This window comes from Sinocyclocheilus anshuiensis, unplaced genomic scaffold (assembly GCF_001515605.1).
Source record: "Sinocyclocheilus anshuiensis isolate Anshui unplaced genomic scaffold, SAMN03320099.WGS_v1.1 scaffold1405, whole genome shotgun sequence".
In the NCBI taxonomy this organism is placed as follows: Eukaryota; Metazoa; Chordata; class Actinopteri; order Cypriniformes; family Cyprinidae; genus Sinocyclocheilus; species Sinocyclocheilus anshuiensis.
The window spans coordinates 69,225-85,100 of record NW_015549639.1 but is presented as its reverse complement, the minus strand read 5'-3'; the positions used below and the strand labels follow the sequence as shown (position 1 = coordinate 85,100).

Sequence of the window (15,876 nt, the reverse complement as noted above, 5' to 3'; positions counted from 1 at the left end):
CAGCTTGTAACACTCCAAAGAGAAAGGAAAACTTGAAATCGCATCATATGACCCCTTTAAGAAAACTGTCCCGCTCAGGTCTCTAGGCTGCGCGTCAACACACACGTGTTTTTTTTTCACGCTCCCCCTGGAGATCGCCCCCAATCATTAGTGCCGCTTGTTCGGTCTTTGACAGAACATATAGTACAATTTTTTAAATAGCGCCATAAACAAAATTTATTTCAAATTTAATTCAAGCACTTTCAAAGACCTATGTTTGTTTTCAAGTACTTTCCAGGCCTTGAATCCATATGTCTGAAATTCAAGTACTTTCAAGAAGCGTGGGAACCCTGATTTTAATCGGGTGGGAAAAATCAACAAATACATCCATTAATATTTATGTTATATAATCATTCAGTAACCTTCACTCAATCTGTAGTGAGGGGACCTTGGCAGCCAACAGCTCAGCACCCGTCTTTGTCAACAACACAGCAGGTTGAACAGGTTTTTCCCAAACAAAACAGGCTACGACCTCAGTCCAAGCCCACATAGTTCTTTTCTAAAAAGAGTCTTACTCAGTTTACTCGCTTTTATCACCAGGGAGACAAAAATACATTCAATGAAAAAAAAAAAAAAAACTGCAGTCAAAACAATCCAAAGAGAGCAAACTGAGACCAGCCTAAGGTAACACAAAAGTCTGTTCTGGGTTTAAGATTATATTTGAAACAACTCAGCTTCTGAATAAATCAACACTGGGGCTGCCGAATTCCTAGTCAATACCTTAGCAACATCGGGGGTATCTTTTTGCAATATTTTTGTGCAGTTCTATACATCAAATATCCTATACATTAAGTGTGTATGGCTGGTTTCAGGGTGTTTTTAATAGCTGATGTAGTCAAAATCAATTTTTAATATTGCAACCAAACCCAGATTAGTTATCACAACTGCAACCCTATTGCTAGTGAGACGGCAGATATGCATTTGTGCCTGTCTTACCGTTATCTACTGCAGCTGAGGCTGAACCATCATTTCATTCATTTTCTCTCCCCCTTTTCTTTTTTTTCTCTCAGGAAGGCAGCTAAGAGAGAGTGAGGCAACCTGCATCACCCACATGAGCACTACAGGTGGGCTTGGATGATATATACAATTAATATATTTTTTTATTCTTTCTATAATATTTAATACATATCTTGTTATATATGTATCTGTTCTAAAACAAATGTTTTTAAATTGTATTTGTAATCATATCGTTATAGGCTATTTATTTCAAATATAATTTTATTTCAATCATTTTATTCTGTTTTTATAATTATAAGGTTGGATAAAATAATGTGACCCAGTATTATAGGGGTTACGTGTAGGCTACAGTGAAAAACAAATGTTGTTGTATATCAGTGTAGTATACGTTGTGTTCAGCAATGTTTAGTACAAGCTGTGGGTGAAATGGGTGATTTGTCAGACTTCCAAAAAAAATTAAAAATAAATAAAAAACTCATGGAGGCCTGTTTAGGAGTAGTGACTGTAACCTTAACAGCCCAACTGTTTGGTGTTTTAAGAGCAACCGTCTTTACAATTATAACTGCATACACTAGGCATGGCAAGACTTCAGCAGCAAAGAAGAAAAGTGTGTGAAAACCGAAAGTGAATGAAGGGGATCATTGATCACTAAGAAGAATTGTGTCCAAACAACACCTGCTGCTGCAATGTGTCAGCAAGCCTCAATATTCACCTTGAAGTCCATGTTTCCACAAAAACAGACCACAGAGAACTTCACAAAGCCAACATCCATGAAAGAGCTGCAACTGCTAAGACACAGACACCAGTACTAAAAAAAGATGAAGTCATGATCATAAAGCCTGGGCAGTCGGAGCACCAAGATGAACTTTAACATCTGCCTTGGCCAGACAAATCAGCTGATTTGAATATTATCAAACCAGTGAGAAGCAGATTCCCTACTTCAACATCTCTGAATTGGCAGATGTTCTGATTCAACTGCTATTCAAAAGTTGTATGAATGTTGTAAGCTGCATTAAAGGCAAATGGTGTTAAAACACCCTAATAAAGAAATATTGCCCATTTTCCAGGTGTTCACATTATTTTGTCCAACCCTTGTATTTACCAACAAATCGCATATTTTACTAAAACGTTTAAAAATGTCTTATGAAACTGTGAAAATTTCCAAATAAACTGTTGGACCATGAGTTTGCTGAATTTCAATGAATTAAAAATGGACAATTTAAACAGTTTCATGGAAACTAATCAAACTAATTGACTCGAATATAATTTTTTAGAGGTTTAAACACTATGAAAACTTATTTTTTAAAGAGTTGCATGATAAGGAGGAGGCAAAACTAATAATGATCTAATGATGCAAACTTTAAGAAACTTAATTAAACATTAAAATCCCAGCAATATACATACTATGTAAACTGTAAATCACAAAATCATCACAAATACTTTATATTATGACTATTCAATAGGCTATATCCCAGCCCTACTACTACAGCTCCAACATGGCAAACGAATGCTCTATTACTGCAGCAGAAACCATTATTAAATAGACAAAGAATACAGTAGTCTGAAACATCCACACTGTAAAGCCATCTTTATAATCAAAGTCCTTGAGGAAACTTCAATGCTTTGAATCTCTTTATTAAACACCTATGGAGAACAAGAAATGCTCACAGCTACGAATAGATTGAATCCAGACATTAATGACCACATCATGAAAGCTGCTGAAGTGTTTGTGTCCCTACTTTTAATATCTAAACAAAGATAAACCCCCACAGGCAAAGTCAGACTGACAGACAGATTGACTTTAATTATAAACAAATACTGAAAGCAGAGATATCGCAACCGTACTTCCTGTGTTAGTGTGTAGCTATAAATAAACACCCAATCTGTGCAATCTGAAATATTATTCATTCGGTTTTCAAAGTTAGAGCAACCAACACAGCTAATGGAATTACAAAATGAAGCCGTGAAATCAAGAACTCACTGAGAAGCGGAACCTTTTCTCTCAATTGAAGAAAATCCATTCCATCTCTACCTGCATTTCTACTGGGTGAGGAGTTCTGGGAATCTAAATGCTTTGATTCTTTAGAATGTTTAGCACTGAAGAAAAAAAACTAATTAAACCTACTCTAATAAGTTCTGCTCACTTGAAAACTTTATATTCACTTGAAATACTTTATATTATATTTGCATATTGCTCACATCTGCAGAAGCAGAAATGCTGTTGGCAAGAAGGTTTTTGTCACACCAAAAATAGGTGAATATTATGCTTGCGTAATATTCTCTGTAGTAGAGTGTATGATTTAATTGTGGATTACTTGATCATTTTCACTCTGCAGAAAGTTCCGGCGCAGATGTTTCAACAGCCCTGCAGCCTGAGAGAGAATAGCGTGAAGCCTGCTTTTTTCTAGAGAGCTCACACAGTGTGTGCCGGATGAGCCCATTTGTATGAGGGGAGACAAACTCTCAGACAAACTGCTGTACAGAAAGATGTCTGAATAATCCGTGAACATGATTATTTAAGGAATCTGCAAGAATTACAAGCTAAAAATATTACTAATTAGTATGCATCTAATTCATTAAACTTAAAATTGAAAATTGTGCGACCTAATGCAATTAATTTAACTGCAACTGACGGCAAGTTAATTAAATAGTTTGCACGAGCTGCATTGATCAAAGTAAAGGGATGACATTCTCATTTGTTTGTAATCTACAACAAACACTCAAGAGTGGATTTTACATTTCCTCAGTTTCCACTAGGCAAAATGGACAACAACAAAAAAAAGTTCACATGTGGGAAAACTGTTTCTTTGGGTGGTTATGATTAATTACACTACTGCTCAACGGTTTGGAGTGAGTATATATATATATATATATATATATATATATATAAGAAATCAATACTTTCATTTTAAGAATCATTTGTTGAGCATCGAATCAGATAATGATTGCGTTTAGAATGTTTTCTGAAAGAACATGTAACACTGAAGACTGGAGTAATGGCTTCTGAAAATTCAGTTTTTACACCACAGGAATGAACAGTAAACAGGTATTTTACATTTTAATAATATTTCACAGTAGTACAGTTTTTACTGTATTTTTTATGAAATAATTGGATTTTTTTTCAAAAACATTAAAAAAATCTTACTGACCACAAACTTTTTAATGGTAGTGTAATAATTGTTTTAGATTTATTAAATAATTATTTAGGTTGATTCACCAGTGTTCTATAAAGCCAAACTGTGAGAGAAAAAACATACCAGGGGCTGGATTCATGAACATTTTCTTAAGAATAAAATTCTTAAGATAAATTCCAAGAAGTTCGTAAGAATGTTCATAAGAATGTTCATTGTTAAGAATTTCTCAAATATGTTCTTAAGAACATCTTAAAGGGGTCTACCTGTTAACATGTTGCTAAAAAGAACATTATTTTGTGTATTTGGTGTAATGAAATGTTTATGTGGTTTAAGGTAAAAAAAAAAACATTATTTTCCACATTCTGTACATTATTGTTTCTCCTCTATGCCCCGCCTTTCTGAAACGCGTTGATTTTTAAAAAGCTCATCGGTCTGAAAAGCGAGGTGTGCTCTGATTGGCCAGCAATCCAGTGCGTTGTGATTGGTCGAATACCTCAAGCGTGTGACAGAAATGTTACGCACATTACCATACTGTGATGCCCTGTCCGGCCGGAGTGACGAGACAAAAACATTAAAACTCATTATAAATCAGACATTTGTTGCATCCAGTGGGGACATAATTACAGATTATAATGACTTATACTGTTCTGAAAAGTGAGGTGTGCTCTGATTGGCCAGCTATCCAGTGCGTTGTGATTGGTCGAATACCTCAAGCGTGTGACAGAAATGTTACGCACATTACCATACTGTGATGCCCTGTCCGGCCGGAGTGACGAGACAAAAACATTAAAACTCATTATAAATCAGACATTTGTTGCATCCAGTGGGGACATAATTACAGATTATAATGACTTGCAAATCTTCCCACATCGTGACGTAGATATGTGGGGGCGTGTTAGAACGAGCCGTTTTAGGTAGGAGTGGTTGACTCTTAACTTTTATAAAGAATATCTCTTTGGACTTGAGACTTTACAGATCTTCTTTATGCACCAAGAGCTTGTAACACTTCAAAGAGAAAGGAAAAATTGAAATCGCATCATATGACCCCTTTAAGAAGAAAATTACAGTCTTTATCTGGTTGAATAAATGGCATTTCTTTGTGAAGACAAGCTGATAAACCAAATGAAAATCATTCTTGTCTTGTCTTTTTGCGTTGTCTGCAGATTACAGTATAATCATAAGCGTGCACACTTTTGTCGCGACCAGCTTGACAGGCGCTCAGCTTCGCATTTTTAATGCGCCGTGTTTCTGAACAGTTACTTTTAAAGAGCTTGTCTCAAAATGGAGTGATCTGTGTCATTCATTTGTGCACATCTTTTTGCGCTCTCTCCAGAGTGAACAAGTCCTGTATGTGTACAGTAAATGCGTCTTGTGTATGGCCGCGTTCATATGTGCTGAATATTGCCAAAGATGTCGTATTTATAGGCTAAAATTAAAAACGAGCTCCCTATCTGACTCGTTTTTTGTATAGTTACTGAATTTTGAATTCAGCAAAAAGTCACGTCACACAAAATCATGACCGATAATTGTTTACATTATCAGTCATTGGTGTGCCACTTCAGAAAACTCGTGCACATTAATAGTCCTACTATGTATTATATGTAGCTAGTGTTGCAGTAATACTCAAATATAACAATTCATTTGAAATAACCCAATAAATTCATTAAATCATTCTTACCATGTGGGATTTAAGAGAAGTCTGAGGTTATCCTAACTTTAAGAAGTTATTTACAATGATTTTTGAGAAAATTATTTTCAAGAATTTGAATTCTTCTTAACACTCCAAAGAGAAAGGAAAACTTGAAATCGCATCATATGACCCCTTTAAGAACAATCTTAAGAAAAAAAAAAAAAGAATATTCTTAAGAATAATTTTTTTGGGAATACAAAATATTCTTAACTTTTTTCTCAAGTTAGAAAATAAGAAAAAAAAATGGCAGTTAAGAAAATAAATGACAATATTTCACCATATCCAAATGATAAGAATATTATTTAAGTAGCCTAGCTCCAAAAATTAATTAATTAATTAATTAGAAATGTGACTCAATCACAGATAAATTGATCAAAAAGAAGTCTGAGGCCACTTTCAAGTCAAGATATAATGTGAATGCAAACAAGAACTATGCTCATTTGTAACTAAAGAACTTTTGTACTTTATAGTACTCAAATATATAGACACTTAAAGAGTAAGGTGGCATTAGAACATCAGCAAAACTTGACTTAATTTGAAGACATAGCTTACAATAGTTTTCAAACATCTTATTCAACATGAGATTTTAGGCCTTTTTGTTATTTAAGCCTTTTTTCTAAGCAGCAGCGTATGAGATGTTACTGTAAATGTTTATCATGTCAAATATTTGTAAAAAATTATTCACAGCATGATTTTAGACCAAATTGTTCAACCCTTCTATCTACTTGTATAATGGTCTTGCCATATGTATAACTGCATGCAGGTTGTTAGATGTCACAGCAGGTTAAGACAAAACAACATACTGTATTGTGTTATTCAATTCCATTACCATATGAAATACTAGGGCTGCACGATTAATCGCATGCGATATTTAACGTGCATCTTGTCAGTAAAGACGGTTCTGTAATCAGCGGTAAATCTCCATCACCTGCGGGCTTTCACATTGAGCAGCATTAACTACACAGAGCCGTTGTTCACTGACGAGTTGCGCAAAACCACGTTCATATTCGCGCAATTTTTTGCGCAGCTCATCAGTGAACAACGGCTCTGTGTAGTTAATGCTGCTCAATGTGAAAGCACGCAGGTGATGGAGATTTACCGCTGATTACAGAACCGGCTTTCTGACAAGATGCGCGTTAAATATCGCATGCGATTAATCGTGCAGCCCTATCAAATACCACTGACATACAGTAGTAATTAAGTATGCCTAAATACCACACAAGTGTCCCAGTAGAATGCAAAGCTCAGGCAGGCAGACAAAGGGTGGACTTGATCTTAAATGAAAGATTAAGGGGTGTCTGACCTGTACTGAGCTTGGAAGTGCTCCTGTACGAAACTGTGTCGAGTTCCAGGCTGCTGTGAGTTTGCTGGGCTGGGGCATGAACTCTCCTCCAATCCCACAGAACCCTGAGAGGTGCAAGCAGAAGGAATGAATAGGAAAAAAATATATTTAGTTGTTTTTCACAGTGGTTTTGGGATGTATAACTACAGTTTACAAAGGGAAAGTACAGACATTGACATTGAAAGCTCTGAGATTGACTGCAGAAAAATGTCTCAATACACAACCAGATACAGGCAATTACTTAATACCAAACTGAGACAGATATATATAGCTAGTGTCAAAATACTCTTATTTTTTATTCATAGAATTATGATCACTATACTATACTATGGAGATATTGACACAAAACACATCAACATTCATAACATTCATTTGAATTATAGTTGAGTTTAGAGGGTTTTTTGGCCTAGATTTCTTTGGACTTTGTATCTAAACGTTTTATTTTCTCCTCTTATGTGTAAATTTCAGCCCTGAGTTATACTGTTGATGTTTTTTTTTTAATAATTTTAGACTGCCTCTCAAGGTACCTTGTCCAAGGCATAACACTAGTAAACACAGAGAAAGAAAACAAGAACAAAAACATGCAAAGAAGTATTTCAAGTAATTAAGACATAATGGATTAAGTTCTGAAAGGAGAGAGAAACTGGCTAAAAGTTTACGAGTCATGAAAACGTATGAAGGACGTCATCCTTTCAGTTTATGACATCATCCTGTCACCTGATTTCAGATTTCAGGATGCTCTTATTTGGAAATAGAATGAGCTGAATCATACCTTAAAAAACTGCTTGCTTCTTTAATTGTTCTCTTTTTTTAGTTATGTTTCAAACAAAATCGTTATTTAAAATCAATATGATTAAAGTATGTGTCGTCCCTTTTATTTAACTCGTTTTTACTACTCTATTTCTGTGAACATAGCATGACCTTCTAGAAAATGATGTGCCTTCAACACTGTTGCAATAGTTATTGTCCTTTTCTTTTACAATATGCCTTTTTTCACAAAAATCAAAAATGACACCAGCGCAGAGTAAAGCAAGTTCCGCTACAGGTCTGTGTCTATTATATTAGTACTCTCTTCTTTCAAATAACACATCTTACCTTTTATGTTTTGTCTGTTTTCCAAGTTGTTGTTATATTAATTTACAAAGAAATAATGTAATTGTTTGTAACTTATATTGCCACTCATACTGCTGACTCATTGAGAAATTTAACTTTAAGGCATTCAACAAAGGTTAAAATAAATGAGAAGAAGCTTTGTAGAAAAATAATATAGGATACTGCATTCACATGCATTCTTATCCTGAGATTAGAGGACCCTTGAAGTATCTGAAAAATCAGCCGATAATTTGCAAAGAAAAACACACATGTTCGATTCGGATCAGGACTAAAATCATGTCAAGTACATCTTTCAAACATGAATTTACCTAACCTCCTCAGGAATTAGTCTTCCAAACAGGTCTAAGACACCCAGGGAATTATGGGGAGCAGTCAGAGAAAATTAAATTTTTGTCTGTACGGTGGGAGGAGAACAATGAAACAGTCAGTATGATAAAAGTCATCTGATTCTTGAATGCAAATCCTAAAACTGCAGAATTGAACCTGTCCTTACATAAAAACTTACCACAGCGGAAGAGAGGGAGATGAATTCATACCTTTGGTTCTAACAATGCCATATTCACATTAAGACTGAAGCACATAACAACCCTTTCCCAGTGCTGCTATAAGTCAGGAGTGAAACAGGAAACATTGTTTGTGAGAAAAACTGTTATACAGTAAGAGAGAAAGAGAGAGATGGAGTATAACTCTTAATCTGGCTTTGGTCTCTTTCCATATTCATATCAGATGAATTGTCAAGCTTTTGATGCACACTTGAAGAAGCACCTTCTCAAAACTGGGTCAAAAGCCACTTAGCTGGACTTTAGAACAGAGAATAGATGCCTCAGTGAACAAGACTGGGCAGCATTTCTCTCTCTCTCTTAAAACAGTTTTACCAAATGCAGAAATATGCTTGATATAGCATGATAATGTTGCTTTAGGTGCTGATAGTGAGGGTCTAAAATTGCTCTGACTTGCTAGTAGCAAAATACACATAGTGTGTAGCACAAAACTTTTATTGCCAAGGCAGAAATATAACAGGAGTCAACTGATGATGTCTGGAGAACATTGCTGCATTACAATGAAATTATCTAATTATCTTTCTCTGGCAGCAGATGCTGCAAAATTCTTTAAAATCAGAATTGTTTTAATACCTTTGTTCACTCACCGACTACATAATTGAAAGTAATAATTCAAATGTATTATATTTCAGGACAGAACCTAGACATCTGCAAATATATATAATATAAAGATGCAGCTCATGTCAGTGTTAGATGCAGCCTATAATGAAATTATCTAATTATCTTTCTCTGGCAGCAGATGCTGCAAAATTCTTTAAAATCAGAATTGTTTTAATACCTTTGTTCACTCACCGACTACATAATTGAAAGTAATAATTCAAATGTAATATATTTCAGGACAGAACCTAGACATCTGCAAATATATATAATATAAAGATGCAGCTCATGTCAGTGTCAGATGCAGCCTATCTTTTTGTCTCATCACAGAACTTGGGATGAGGTTTGAATTAGTTATTGCCTTTAAAGAGATACCAGGTCAAACAGATACTAATCGCCAGCATCAGCAAAACAACAGAAACCGCTAGACCACTCAGATACTCATGGGTAACAGATATCAGTATGTTTCATTCAGCAGACAAACTCCAGCCCAAGGACTCGCCCTTGCAGAGGAACTGCTGCTGTTAAAGGGACCGTTCACCTTCAGTTGCTGGTTCCCATTGACTTGCATTGACTTTCTTTTTCCATACTATGGTCAATAGTCAATAGGGACCAGCAACTGAAGGTGAACTGCCCCTGTAACATTGACTGTCCTCTGAATTATTCACTTCAGCGTCACTGAGGATGTACATAAAAACATCAGTGTCTATCGAAAATCAATGTAGGCCTGGGCGATAAAACGGTATCAATATTTATCGACGGTACGATATAGGCACGTACTATGAGTGACGCAGACAGCACACACAAACACGAATACATGCTGAATTGAGTGTTATGCCTGCCTGTGATGAGGAGAGAATAAATTGTGTTAATTATAAATACAGTGGTTAAATTTAAACATTTTTTTTCTATTGCTTTTTGTTTAAAAAAAAAAGGTTATAAAAATGTCAATAATTATCGATACCGAACGATATGAAACATTATATCGTTGATACATTTTTTAGCTATATCGCCCAGCCCACTCTAAAAAATGCTGGGTTGTTTCAACCCAATGTTGGGTCAAATATGGACTAACCCAACTGTTGGGTTAAAAAGTTAATTTAAAAATGTAACCAAAATTTAACCCAACAGTTGGGTTAGTCCATATTTGACCCAACATTGGGTTGAAATGACCCAGCATTTTTTAGAGTGTACATCGATGTCTTTTGTGAACCGTTTCTGATTCAGGTTAGATTTGTTAACTACAAGTCTCTCACATAAAGACAGCTGTTGTCACTTTCTTTAATGTTATGAATTCAAGGATTCAAGTGTGAAGTATGTAAATGTTGCTTGGTTAAAAAAAATTAAAAATAAATGTAAGTGGGTGAAGAGCTGTGAAATGGTGAAAGAGATGTAAGGAAGTGGAGACAGAACTGTGAGGAAAAGGAGAAAGAGATGAGAGGAAGTGGAGATAGAGTTGTGAGGAAAAGGAGAAAGAGATGAGAGGAAGTGGAGACAGAACTGTGAGGAAAAGGAGAAGGAGATGAGAGGAAGTGGAGATAGAACTGTGAGGAAAAGGAGAAAGAGATGAGAGGAAGTGGAGATAGAGTTGTGAGGAAAAGGAGAAAGAGATGAGAGGAAGTGGAGATAGAACTGTGAGGAAAAGGATAAAGAGATGAGAGGAAGTGGAGATAGAACTGTGAGGAAATAGGAGTTGTAAGGAAGTGGGAGAAGAACTGTGAGGAAGTGGGAAAGAGATGTGAGGAAGAACTGTGAAGAAGGGTGAGTGGGAAGGCTACAGGAAACTGTGGGAAGGGCTAAAATGAAGTAAAGGAAGGAGAATTGTGTGAAGAGTTGTGAAGGAGCAAAGCAAAGGTTGTGGAGGAGTGCGGCAGAGTTGTGGAAAGGGAAGAGCTATAAGAAAGTAGGGTTGTCTCTGAAAAACAGTGTGGAAAAAGAGCTGTGTCATAGTATTCTTGCTGTGAGGAAGTGGGAGAAGAATTGCGAGGAAGTAAGGGAAGAGTTGTGAGGAAGTGGTGCAAGGCAACAGGGAACTGTAAAAGGGTTATGATGACGTGAATTAAGAGTTATGAGGAATTAAGGGCAGAGGTGTGAAGAATAGAGGAAAAAGCCATAATGAACTGAGGGAGTGCTCATGAGGAAGTGTTAACAGAAAGTGTGGTGTGGTGGAAGAGAGTTATAAAGAAGAGAGAGATAAACAATGAAGAAGTGAGGGAAGAACTATGAGGAAGAGAAAACAGAATTAAGAGGAAATGAAGGAGAAGCTATGAATAGGTTAGGTAAGAGTTGTGAGGAAATTTGAGAAGAGCTGTGAGGAAATGAGGGAAGAGTTTAAAACAAGTGAAGGCAGAGCTAGAATTAAGTGGGGGAGAGTTATGAGAGAAAATCTGTAAGGAAAAGAGAGAAGAGATTTGATGGGGAAAGGTAAGAGCTGGAAGAAAGTGACGGAGGAGTTGTGAGGAAGTGTGGAAAAAATTATGAAGAAGTGAAAGGGGAGCTGTGAGGAAAGGGAGGGGTTATAAGGAAGTGAAGGAAGAAGCGAGAGGAAATAAGGGAAAAGCTGTGATGAAAAGTTCATGAATCCTTTTTATCCACTGCATCCATCTTTCTGCCCACAGAGGACAGTGTGAGTACCCTCCTGCCTGTGGAGCTGGATGTTTGTAAAGAAATCCACTGAGGTTGACAGATCTCCACTACTTGCCTTATATATTTCTTCCTCTATATTCTGTCTGTAGTAAGAAAACAGCTGACACATTTTCACAACAAATGAATCAGAAACACATCAAGTATTTTACCTCTTCTCAGAGAAGCATTACTCTGAGAAGTGTCTGTATGAATCATTTATAAATATGCACAATCCTTTACAAGAGTTGATAAAAGTTATTCCTTATTGGTCAACAGTTCAGAGCTGTGTACAACATATGAGTACCAAAGGCTCTTTGAGGCTTTAAAAAGTTTTGTTAGTGCTATGGGACACCATGGGCTTTCTCTACCCCTCTTTTTCTGTCTCTCACAATAAGAACAAAGACCGACTAGACATCAGGCAGAAGTGTTTGGCACAGAACCTTGTCCCGAACACAGCTGTCAGACATACAAGTACAATTCCATCTTTTATCCAAATGCTTGCTGTTCCAGCGAAATCACAAAATATAATGCACAGCGGCCCCAAGGTGTACACTTAAATACACATACAAATGCATGAATTGCAAAACACATATCAAACCGAGTGCAATTTAGTTTTAAGAAATATAGCACAAATATTTCACAAGAATTATAAACATGTCAGGTTTCAAAACCAGAAACGTAAATAATTAATAACTAATAACTGTTTTATTAGTATTTATTTATTGCCCATATTGAATTTTAGACGTAATTCCAGAATATTTAATATATTACTAAAGTGCTTAAGCCAACTGTACTACACATTACTTTACGGAGACTGTAAAAAAAAAAAAAAAGTAGTTACAAAGCAAAGGGTGCAAACTAACTACTAACTAGTAGGTACATAGCAAAGGGTGCAGCCCTACCCAGTCAGTTAAAAGTATTGCAAAAATGGCTCAAAAAGCCCAGCATAATTTGTTTGCAGATAACATTATACAATTTGGTAACACTTTGGATTAAGGAATATTATTAATAGTTGCTTTTTAGCATGCATATTATTAGCATATTGGCTGTTTATTAGTACTTCTAAAGCACACATTAATGCCTTATTCTACATGACCATATTCTAGATCCCTTAACTCTACCCCATACCTAAACATAACTACCACAACAACTACCTTACTTACTATAAATAAGCAGCAAATTAGTAGTTTATTGAGGGAAAACTCTTAGTTACAAAATATGTTAATATGGGTTCTCTAATTTAAAGTGCAACCTGAAATTCATATATTTTTCAATGTCTTATGTGTCCAAAATGGTTACTTTTGGGACCACTGTACAATGTCTGATAGTCTTGATAGATTAATTTTAATTACTTAAAGTTAAATCAAAATTTAAAAGCAAATTCCCAGAAGAAATATTTCTCAGAGCCATATCTGTTTCTGATCAGACAGCAAGACTGAAATCCTAGAATGGCCTCTGTTGTTTGTCCACTTGCAAGGGCAGTTAATTGGTGTCCTTCAGAGCATTTTCTCAGTGATCAGAGGCATTTAAGAGCTATACAGAGATTTCAGCTCAACTCTGTAGTGATGCTCTTTCTTTACCAGAAACCCCTCCAAGAACCCTTTATTCTTCCATCAGTTGGGCGGCACCAACAGTCATGTGAAAAGAAAAGGTGGGAGGTCAGCGGGAATGGAGGAACAGACAGAGAGGCATGTAACGGGGAAATGAAATGCTAGTCTTGCAGGAAAGGGGCTGACTCACAGCTATTCTTTCAGACACACATAGCAGCTGCTAATTCAGGCTATTCAGCCGGGGCTTACGGTATCACAGCAAACACTGGCACTTACAGGAGAGGAAAAACCCTGACAGGCATTTCACTCTAACAGCCCTCTATCTCTGTATTTGTTTATCCATATGTCACTTTATCCATCTCTCCATTTTTCTGTTTCTGCATTTCAATTAGACATTCACAATCCCTGGCTCTCTCGGAGTTGTCTCACTCCCTGCACTCACTCTAAGGGCTCCTCAGAGTCTCTGATCTGCAGGGTTTTTAGTGATTATTTATTGAGAGAGGTCACACACCTCTTTTCATTCAGAAGCACAGCTGCTGGAGAATGTTCCGGGACTTTTATTACATTACCTGGCTTGCATGTCTTGAGTCAAAGAGCAGAGTAGAGCAGGATCTTCTTGCCTTTACTCACTCTGCCTATGAATGAGTAATAAAAATTAAAATCGCAAGAACAATCTTTTACTCTGTTCCTATTTTCATGGTCTGCGTAAAACATTTTATTTATATTTGTACAGCACTTCCTGATGTACAGCACTTTGCTGAACTCACTCAGCTGCATAATTTCGAGACCCTGCTGCTTTAAGTACCAAGTTAGAAGTTTCTCTGTATCAGTGCTACCTGCGTTGCTTTTCAGCAATTATACTGCAACTACTGGAAATTCAGGACAATGGCAAAATAAATCATGCTTTAGTGGCAAATGTAATTTTAAGCCTGTTCTGTAAGTCAAAAGTATTAGCACTTATCTGGGCAATTAGGGCTGGGCATTATGGGGATGTATAACGATGGAATTAATGATCCTCTGAATTTAGATCTTTCAATTAAACATGATGTTTTAAAACATTTCTAAAACACAGACTTGTATAAATCATTCATAATAAGAACCATTGTAGTATTATTTGCAAAAACAAATTACTTAAATGAGTCAGGTCTTTTCATTGAATAACAGTGTGGCCAATGTAGACTATAATTCCCAAAATAAATGACTATTATGACCAGGTTCTTTTAATGGGTAGTTTAATAAAAGATTAGCTACTAGTTTGAATCAGTCTGAAATACTGCCCTTTATATCTTATAATTGTAGCTTTGATATTCAAGCAAACCATTATAACTGAAATTAAATTCAACAGAATCCAATCGAGAGCTTGAGAACCTGAATCAAATTGGAAAATCTGTATCAATACCCGGCCTTACCATCACTACTCAACACATATCACTTCTAGTGTTCCAGTAAATAAAAATTAGGAGCAATTGTGAAAGATTCTGCAGTAGTTGAACTTGATTCCAAATAACTTTTACAGGGTATTAAAAGTTGCTCACAGTTCTGTAAAATAGCAGTTTACATACCAAAGCTATCTAAGGAAGATTGCATAGCAGGCTTGGTCTCCTAGCGACTTGCTGGCCAATCCAGCCTGTTAATAATTTTACGGATCTCAGATTGATATAGACGGCATTGCTACAGTTTTTTTTCAGTGAGTTCGGAGCATTTCAGTGGTCAGTGGTCATCAATTAGTGGACTACGGTCCATATTCAGAGCTTTTCTGGCCATAATTCAGCTGCAGTAATTTTCCAAACATAAACCAGCACCGTTGCAGCGTTCTCTACCACAAAGGAGATTATAATGCTATTTTACCCAACGCTGAAGTACAGAACTAACATTACATCTGAGGAAGACATATATTGCTTTCGGTTGCTTAGTTTGTAGGGCTGTGAATCTTTGGGTAGACAGCGATTCGATTCGATTCACGATTCATAGGTTTTCGATTCGATTCAATAAAGATTTTTGCAAATTCAGAACGATTCAATTCAATTTCGATTCACAATTAAATCTGATTCGATTCGATTAACGATTCGATTGCATTCACAGGTGCATTCACAGGATTATTTAACCCTCTACCGCATGGTGTAGCCATATGGCAACATGCTCTTTGTGTTCATTTCCATGCCACTGTCTCTTTAAGAGAACATTCTCGTTTTTTTTGTTGGAAAGAGAAGACCTTAGTTTAGCCAATGATGTGCTTTGATTAAGTCACATGACATGCAGTTTTTTTCTG

The 15,876-nt window shown here is 36.2% G+C and overlaps 1 protein-coding gene across 1 annotated transcript in view; it reads right to left on the bottom strand.

The window, feature by feature from the left end:
• The window catches only part of LOC107659855 (ubiquitin carboxyl-terminal hydrolase 43-like), a 117,056-nt gene that overhangs the window by 59,290 nt on the left and 41,890 nt on the right, over nt 1-15,876 (bottom strand). Inside the window, 1 exon segment of the mRNA XM_016448939.1 lies at nt 7,124-7,227. Coding sequence (XP_016304425.1) covers nt 7,124-7,227 — 104 coding nt within the window.